Source organism: Macrobrachium nipponense, chromosome 1 (assembly GCF_015104395.2).
Source record: "Macrobrachium nipponense isolate FS-2020 chromosome 1, ASM1510439v2, whole genome shotgun sequence".
NCBI classification, from domain to species: Eukaryota; Metazoa; Arthropoda; class Malacostraca; order Decapoda; family Palaemonidae; genus Macrobrachium; species Macrobrachium nipponense.
Window position 1 is genome coordinate 185,231,260 of NC_087200.1, and position 10,000 is coordinate 185,241,259.

Consider the following 10,000-nt stretch of genomic DNA (forward strand, 5'->3'; position numbering starts at 1 on the left):
TCTGACTGAAGCGTAAAGATATCACTATTAACTACATCTAACTATCTCGATAACCGGCGATCAGACCTAATTCCTCAATATTAGGCGAAATAAAATGATGTTGTTGTAACAATTAGAGAATACAAGGCATGATCCGACCTCCAGCTTACTCGGGATGCATGCAAGAATTTCCCCTGACGCATAAGTTATAAACATTATATGCCTAAATTAATGTAAGTTAAAACGTACTAAAATCTATGGTCAAATAGAGCCTTGTTTCACCAGCGAGAATTGAAATACATAAACTATATTTTATTAGAAATAACTGTTCTGTAGTGCTTAACATCCATATTATTTATCTTTTACATTTTCACTCTAATAAATAATTCATAAATATCCTATGCTAAAACTCCTGTATCTCTAACTCGACACAATACACCTTTTTCAAACATTTTTAGGCTCCTCCATAGACCTTTTTTAATCCCCCCCCCCGCAACCACCACCTCCAACAAATACAAATTAGTTTGTAGGCTTACTCCCCGAGTAAGAGATAAAATGAAGGTATTTCCCATCAGAAATTAACGAAAAAATATTTCTTCTATGAAAATTTTCTCAGAAACATCTGAATTATTCAGTGATTTAAGTGTTGATCTCATTCCGTTGAATTAAGGAACAGAGAGAAGTTTTTCTTTTTCTTTCTGTAAAGAAAAAACTGACCTTTTGAATTGTTTTTGTAAAGTCTGACTAGCATAAAAAGTGATCATCTTTCATTATCTGATTATATAATCTGATAATGTTCATTAAGTAAAGTGAGAAATGAATTGACAATGGCGCTTTCGATCTGGAAACTTAGAAGAGAGAGAGAGAGAGAGAGAGAGAGAGAGAGAGAGAGATACAACGATTAGGATTCTCAAAGATCTATTAATCCATTGGAGGAGACATCGTGGGCTCACTTATCTGTAGGAGCAGGTTTTACTATTCATTCACAGTGTCCTAATGATTTTGTCTAGCTTTCTTTTAAACTCTTCTACACTGTTGCTGTTTACAACTTCTGATGGCAGTTTATTCCATGTGTCACATATCTTGTATGTAGAGAAGTTCCCACAATGAGATGTGTTGTATCTCTTCAGTTCTAGTCTCCATCCATTATTTCTTGTCTGGTTTTCGTGTAACGTAAATAGGTTACTGTCTACTTTTGTTATTCCTTTCAGTATTTTAAACGTTTCTATTAGCTGTCCTCGCAATAGCCGTGTTTCTCGGCCATACTTGTTCAAGCTCTATAGTTGTCATTGGTAACATGTTTGCCTGATGGATGGAATTAACTTTGTGGCCCTTGCTTGTGCCCCTTCTAATCTATCTATGCCCTTTCTTAGTGTTGGTGACCAAAATTGTACTGCACATTCAATATGTAGAGCTGCAGAATCGTTTCTTTGTTTCTGTATTTGAACTGCCTCTTTATGTATCCCACTAGATTCTGTGCCTTCTTTTCAGCTTTTATGCATTGTTTTGTAGATTTTAAGTCCTTGGTAATAATGACTCCAAGGTCCTTTTATTGTTTTGCACTATTTATGCCATTCCTAAGCAGCATGTAATTGGCATGAGGCTGTTTCTTCCTATTTGTAACACATGACACTTATCCAAGTTAAAAGGCATTTGCCAACTTTTTGACCACTCCTATTTTCTTTAGATCATTTCTTTTAACTTTCCACTGCATCTGGGTCTGCTTTATTTGGACCTAGTTTGGTGTCATCTACAAATTTGGCATTTGGCTATCCTGCTGGTTTGCCAGTTAAGCCTGCACGAATGTCATTAATGTAAATAAAAAATAGGAGAGGACCATGGACAGAACCCTGAGGAATTCCGCTTGTCACATCTGCCCATTCTGATTCTTCATCATTTACTACCACTGTCTGTTTACTGTTAGTTAGTCAGTCTTCGATTCGGTCTGCTATTTCTCCTACAATTCCTAAAGCTCTAACTTTTGTCAGTAGTTTCTTGTGTGGAACTTTGTCAAAGGCATTTTGGAAATCTAAGTAGACTATATTTATTGCTCTGCTATGGAAAAATCCCAGGAGGTTTGATAGGCAGGATCTAGTTTGTTTGAAACCGTGTTGGCTGTTTAACAACAGGTCGTTTCTATCAAAGTGATCTACCATTTGATCTGCAATTATGGACTCAAAAAATCTTACAAACGACCGACGTTAGACAGATAGGTCCATAATTTCATGACTCTTCTCTTGGACCTTTTTTGTAAACTCAGACAGATATCAAAATACAGGTACTTCACGTCTGAAAACTTAAAAAGAGAGAGAGAGAGAGAGAGAGAGAGAGAGAGAGAGAGAGAGAGAGAGAGAGAGAGAGAGAGAGAGAGAGAGAGAGAGAGAGAGAGAGAGAGAGAGAGCTTTTTTTCGTCTCTGAGACTCTGCAAAGAATCAACAGACGCGAAATAACTTCATACGTAAAGCTGGCTATTAATTAGTAAAGAGTCAATGGAACAAGAACCAGGTGTGAAGAATTTTTTTTCTTTTAATTTTTCGTAATCTTCGCGAGGGTTCACTCAGGTATGATCGCAGGTGTCAAAATTCGAGGGAGACGCTCGAGTTGACGGATACCATTTTTCTGAAAGGGAAATCTGATCATTCTTTTATATTTGGTCAGAAAAATGTTGATTTTCATTTGTTTTTTGGGTCCCGAGGAATATTGGCGGCCGACGTCGCTTTAACAGGCGTAGATGTGACGACGGGGAACTGTCAAAACGGGGGATAATTTCAGATGGCAATCACTGCCAGAATGACCGAATGACGTCCTCTCTCTCTCTCTCTCTCTCTCTCTCTCTCTCTCTCTCTCTCTCTCTCTCTCTCTCGTAATATGGCGGACAGGTGTCATCTTACGTGGCTCCGACATACGAGGCCAAAAGCTCGCCTCTCCGCTTGTGAGTGGGCCTGTGCAGCAATAACAGCGGGCCCCTCAACAGCTGCAGCAGCAGCAGCAGATGTGTGTGAATGTGGGTGAGTGACGACGAACAGCAGGAGTAGCAGCAGCAGCAGCAGCAGCAGCAGCAGCAGCGAGAGCCAAGCCTTCCTCGACAACCACAGCAGTGGCCCAGAGCGAATCTCGCTCAGTGTATCCGAAACGACGGCACTGCGCCTTCCAGACTCCACCATGGTCCGGCTGAAGAAGAAAGGCCCGACCTTTGGGACGGCGTCGCCAGGCAGCGGCTTCTTCCTGGCCGCCTCCTCCTCCTCCTCCGTCTTTGGATACCGAAACCTCGTGATCCTTCTGGCTATCCTTGCGTCCTGCGTTTACGCCAACAATGTAAGTATATGGGCAAAGGCGCGGCAGCGGGGATATCCTTTCAAAATGTCCTCCTGTTCTGCAACGGCGCAAGAGTCTTGGGGACCCACTTACCATGATCACCATCACACTAGCCATCAGCGTCATCACAGGATCTACACAGGACCTACCTGATAACCTTTCCTAGATCACCATCATCACTGTATTTATCATCGTAGGATGTGACATCTTCAGTACACCATCATCATCATCATCATCATTTAAAAATTTGTCATGTCCAGCTGTTTGCGGAGAAATTGGTTTTGGGTGTCCTTTCAGCCTTAAAAAAGTGGAGAAAATCTTCAGAACAGAGACGTTTTGGATTCTGTAGATTGAAAATGATCCGGTATACGACATGACGATCTCATTAAGGAACACAAAGAGCGATAAGTGGAGTGAAAACAATATATATTTATATGTATGAAATTTTCAGTGCAGATAAGACGCAGGACTCCAGTGGTGCGATACGCTATCGTGACTTATACTTCCATAAGTGATTTTCCTTCGTTTTTCTGGTTCGCTTCTCTCTTCGTTTTGGGTGTGGAAAAGATGTCAGGAAGAAAGGTCCTTCATAACTCCCCCCCCCCCCCCCCCCCCCAAAAAAAAAAGCTAGAAAGCACCAGAATTCATTTCCCAAGATTTCAAAGACTGTAGCCTCTCTCTGCTTTTTCTGTTCCGACTTCTAAAAGTGGGACTCTTTTTCTCTTTAGAAAGCTTTCCAAGTATTCGTTTTGTTAAGACTGACTCAGTATTCTACAGTTGCATGTTATCTTTTCAAGATTTCTAGCAAGCCTGTCCCTCTCTCCATCCATCTATCTATCTATGAATATATTCGTCTATCTGCCTATCTACCTATTTATCCATATGATTTTTGACGTGCGCTGAGTTTCAATTACTTTTCATTGCTCTAAATTGTCAGAAAAGGGCGATATTTTTCTCCCTGAATCTGAAACCCTTTTCAGTTTGTACAAGCCTTGAAGTAAAGCATTCAGTTTTGCGTATAAGCCTTATAAAACTCTAAAGATTTAACAGTTAATCGACTCCTAAAATCACATATAGCTACTTCTGAGTAGGCATCCACGGCCCAGTACTAAAATCAAACACGCTTGCACTTACAGGATACGTAAAAGCACACAAGAATGTCTCAGCCAACGCGCAAGCAATTACAAATCCTCCCCACGAGCGGAGTTGATGGCTGAGCTCTAATTCATTTCCAATGGAAATGAGGGCGACGAGAAAAACGAACGACCCTCCTTTAATGTCAAGAGGTCGAAATGATCACCAGGACGGAAGGAGGTTACGTTCGTCACGGGACAGAAACATTCGGGGAACCTTGGGGGTCCGAAAATTAGGAGAGCATCGGAAGATTAGGTGTGATTTCAGTTTTAAAACAGGACAAATAATATTCGATGAGATTTAGATATTACATAGATTTCGGAAGGAATGACTGGGAAATGAATGACCCATTTTCTGTAGGTAGATTTCAAGCAGAATTATTGGCTCTTGGTAAGAAATTTGTTTATGTTATGAATATGATTTTACAGCACCGTGCATTTTACCTCCCAGAATGTGACCTCCGAAGTGCTTATTTAAAAAAAAGAAATTCTTGTTCACATACCTACGCTTAGACTTTCAAAGATTAAAAGAACTCATTGGCTGAGAATATTCGTTATTTAGAATCGCAGAATGAGAATCACTTAGCGGGAATATGTTTTTTCCAGCTAATTGGACCAAATTTACATGAGACACTTAACTCGTCATTTTCGTAGCACAGGTTTGGGGAGAAGATTATAATTTGCGGCGTTTTCTGATGGACCATTAATTTTGTGAATTTATATATATATATATACACACGAACACAAACACATACATACACATACACATATATAATATAAAATCGGTAACACAGATGATCAACATGCATATGTATAACTTTAAGTGCATAAATAAATATACGTGCCAAAGTCCCGATGCATACGTATATGTATGTATGTATGTATGTATGTATGTATGTATGTATGTATGTATGTATGTGAAGTAATTTTGATGTATGTGCTTTGTGTTTAAGACTTAGCATAAATATACCTAGTCTGTTATGTGCATATATTATGTACGAGCTTACACATATTAGCATATATATATATATATATATATATATATATATATATATATGTATATATAGTATATATATGAATATATATATATAAATAAATTTATATATATATATATATAATATATATATATATATATATATAATTATTATAACCACACATAAGACCTCAGATTTTTATTGCAAAAAGTTACAAGCTTTCAAGAACTGTTCTGTCCTCATCGTCTAGTAGGCACAAAGTTGTTCATAATCGTGTTAAAGATGATATCTTTTTATTAATCGTATTAACGTAAAAATCGTTGTGCATGTGATGAAGTTTGATATATATATATATATCTATATATAGATATATATATATATTATATATATAATATATATATATTATATATATATATATATATATACAAGCTAATACCACAGGAAAAATTATAGGCAGAAATTCATATTGAGCGCTTTCGTCCTTTAAAGAAAGAAAGAAAAAAAAAAATTTTTTTTTGCGTCGACAATGTCTTGTTAAAGGACGGAAGCGCTCGGAACGAATTTCTGCCTATTATTTTTTCCGTGGTATTCGCTTATATCATAAATTCGCGTGCATCTACTGTGATTTTTTAGTCATATATATTATATAAATGTGTGTGTGTATATGTGTGTGTGTGTGTGTGTATGTTTATGTGAGGTTATGCGTCTGCGCACTTGGGTTTTTGGGTGTCAGCCTTGAATAATAAGTCAGTTGAGAATAAATATGTCATGTGGATAGCTGAGCAAACATCGATGCCTTTTCCCGAATAAGCTCCAAAGAAAGTCTCGAATGAAGCGTTAATTTCAGCCACGCCATTCAAAGGCGGAGAAATGTACAGATCGAAAAGTATTCCCAAACCCGAAACCTACAGTTAAGAGTCCAACGTCATCCGTAATTTCCAACAGGTGCTGTGGACTCATTACCCAAATGAGATCGCTAATTCGCCCAGGTACAGGATTGGCTGGGTGATGACTGTGTGGAGAGAGAGAGAGAGAGAGAGAGAATTTAAATTTCAGTGGTACACCTCCTCGATATGCATCGATCAATTATCTGGCCACATCATCTACGACCAAATAGTGTCACATAAGGGTAATTTCCATTTGATATGAGTTTCTCTCTCTCTCTCTCTACTATCTTTCACACCAAGGCTTAAACATACTCCCCATAAATCATATTCATACGTGTTAATGCTTATGAATGTATATATATTTTTGTAGATATTCACGTATTCAAGAAACAGTAATCAATCTTTATTTCTTTTCAAGATTTATTTCTTCTATTTCATCGAAAATACCGAAGATTGTCTATGGTGGAAATACATTCGATATTATTCTACTTATAATTCCTTCCATAAGAACGTAGGAAGAAAAAGAATATATATATATATATATATATATATATATATATATATATATATATATATATATATATATATATATATATATATAATATAATTTTCTTAATGCAGCCTAGTTTATATAATGGTTATGAAATATGAATTGATAAAAACTTTGAGTAATGAAATATATGTTTATAAGTTCTAGTAAAAATAATAATAATAATAATAATAATAGTAATAAGTATTATTATTATCATTATTATTATTCATAGAGAATTGGGAACTAAAAGCGACAATTTCATATATATATATATTATATATATAAATATATATATATATATATATATATATATATATACGTATATATATATATATATATATATTATATATATATATATATATATAGATAATATATATATAATATATATATATATAGAGAGGAGAGAGATAGATAGAGAGAGAGAAGAAGAGAGAGAGAGAAGAGAGATGAGAAATACGGGTCATCGAAAAGTTCTGGAGTTCGTGCATCAGTTTAGATGATTTAAAGATGGCATTAGGCATTGGGAATATAATTAGGTAAATGAGTTAATTATGTTAATTGTGTTTTCTACTTTTAATTTTTTTTTATCCACCTGCGTACTCCTTAGTTAACTGAGGAGGGAGTCATTATTATCACTATTTTCATGTATCTAGTTTACGTTTTTGATTCAGATGAAAGCGACTTCTGCGGTATTTCGTCAAGTCTAGGGGTCCATCTCTCAGCTCTGTACATCAGCGTAATGTTGAAATAACAGAAACTTGATGAAGACACGAAGAATTCCATGCAATACTTCTTGATTCTTGTTGGTGCATTATCTTTCCAGTTTTTCGAATCGCCAATTTCCAGAATTCATAGACTAATGACACCATATTCCTTAGAATGTCAAGAAGCAAGTTCTGGAAGTGTGTGCCCGTGGAGCTTTACAGATCAGCTTTACTTTTACGTTGTGAATGACGGTTCTTTGAAGCCCCTCTAATGTTCTCATATTCATCGTTATAAGTAGATATTATTTTGGTCATTCTTGTAATCTCTACCAGTTGCTTTACTGACTGAGTTATGAAAGTTTGGTGTGATGACCTGGCACTGGAACCGTGCGTCTCTGCCATTTTTTTCACAAGCGAGACTTCTCACATTGAGGGAAGGGTGTCAAGATAGTGAATTCGAAAGTGAATTGCATTAATCCTCTGGAACGCATTGTTGTAATGGTTTTTAGCCTTGCATCCATACAATTATCTATAGTTGCCGATAAATATTAGTGAATCTTCGGTCTTGCAGTTGTTTGGATGATAAATTAGACTTGCAACCTCTGGGTCTGTCTTGCTTTTGATTGGCTGAAAAAAAAATTAATGTCTCTATATCTTGCTTTTCTGATTGGTGATCAATTTAAACCGTAGACTCTAGCTTTATCCTGAGTCCGATTGGCTGATACATTTAAGCTGTAATATCTGGCTCTATCGTGCCTCCTGATTGGCTGATAAAATGACACTTTAAGCCCTGGCTCTATCGTGCCCTTCTGATTGGCTGATAAAATGAAACTTTAAGCCCTGGCTCTATCGTGCCCTTCTGATTGGCTGATAAGATGAAACTTTAATCTTTGGCTCTATCTTGCTCACCTAATTGGCTGAATAATTTTAAATTGTAACCTCTGGCTCTACCACGCTATTCTAATTGGATGGTAGATATAAATAGTACCTGCTAGCTCTATCCTCGCTCTGATTGGCTGATAAAATGAAACTTCAATCTCTGGTTCTATCTTGCTCTTCTGATTAGCTGGTAAATATGATGTGTAAACTCTGGCGTGGTGGTCAGCGGTAAGGAGCCCAAATTAACGTCGGTGAAATCGGTTTCTCATATTTATAGTTATCTCAAAAAAAAAAAAAAAAAAAAAAAAAAAAAAAAACACCTACACAATGCACTCCAATTCTCGCCTATGTTAATTGTTTAATTTTAGTCAATCTGTCAGGATTTTTTTTCATTTTGTTTTTCGCTTAGTCGGGGAGTAAGCCTAAACACTATTTTGTTGTTGTTGTTGTTGTTGTTGTTCTTGTTTTGGGGGTGGGGGTTAGGAAAGGCCTATGGAAAAGGATATTTATGTTTTATGTAAATGAAAATGTAAAAAAAAAAGAATTAATAATGTGCATTCCTAACGAATTACAGCGTATTTATCTTAATTTTCGTCGGTGAAACAAAGCTCTATTTGCCCAGATTTTAGCACACGCGCCCCGAGTAAGCTGGAGGTCGGATCACGCCTTGTTCGAACGAACCACTCCCCACAGCACCCATTGCACTCTCGCTCACGAGTGACAGTCGACCGGGCTTTCACTTCTTTCTTAGATTGCATTTTGATCTGCCTTTCTCAGCAAGAACGTTACTTCTTCTTCCTTTCATTCTTTAGATGAACTTTTAGCTACGCTAATTCAAAGCAGCAGTGGTATTGAGCATAAAAAATAATAATGTCCCAGTTAAAAGGAATTAGTGTTTTAAGTTTTAGGTTTCAAATTCACTGAGTTATTCATCGTTATATAATCGTCTGAAAATGTGTTCTTACATCTTATATGAGAGTGAAGCAAGTCGAGAACAGACAAAAGCTTGGAGAGAGAGAGAGAGAGAGAGAGAGAGAGAGAGAGAGAGAGAGAGTCACAAGGAGTTACAAGGACCAGGATGTCTCAAAGACCAATTAGTCCATTCGAGGAGAGACATCGTGTGCTCACTTATCTCTGGAGCAGGTTTTATGAAGCGTTCACAGTGTCCTAATGATCTTGTTTAGCTTTCTTTTAAACTCTTCCCCATCTCTGCTGTTTAATACCTCTGGTGGCAGTTTATTCCAGGTGTCACATATCTTACATGTGAAGACGTTCCCACAATGGGATGTGTTGTATCTCTTCAGTTCTAGTTTCCATCCATTATTTCTTGTCTGGTTTTCGTTCAATGTGAAGACATTAATGTCTACTTTTGTTACTTTTAGTATTTTGAATGTCTCTATTCGTTTGTCCATGTAATCGTCGTGTTCCTAAGTTCAGGTTTTCTATTAGTCTTTGGTAACCTGTTTGCCTGATGGATGGAATTAACTATGTGGCTCTTGCCTGTACCCTTTCTAGTCTATTTATGTCCTTTCTTACTGTTAGTGACCAAAACTGTACTGCATATTCAAGATGAGGTCTAACTGTTGATGAGTAGATC

At 36.9% G+C, this 10,000-nt stretch overlaps 1 protein-coding gene across 1 annotated transcript in view; it reads left to right on the top strand.

Moving 5' to 3' along the window:
* Positions 1 to 2,935: 2,935 nt before the first annotated feature.
* The window catches only part of LOC135219028 (platelet binding protein GspB-like), a 239,515-nt gene continuing 232,450 nt past the window's right edge, over positions 2,936 to 10,000 (top strand). Inside the window, 1 exon segment of the mRNA XM_064255463.1 lies at positions 2,936 to 3,294. Within this exon segment, the coding sequence (XP_064111533.1) occupies positions 3,142 to 3,294 (153 nt within the window). The 5' untranslated portion in view covers positions 2,936 to 3,141.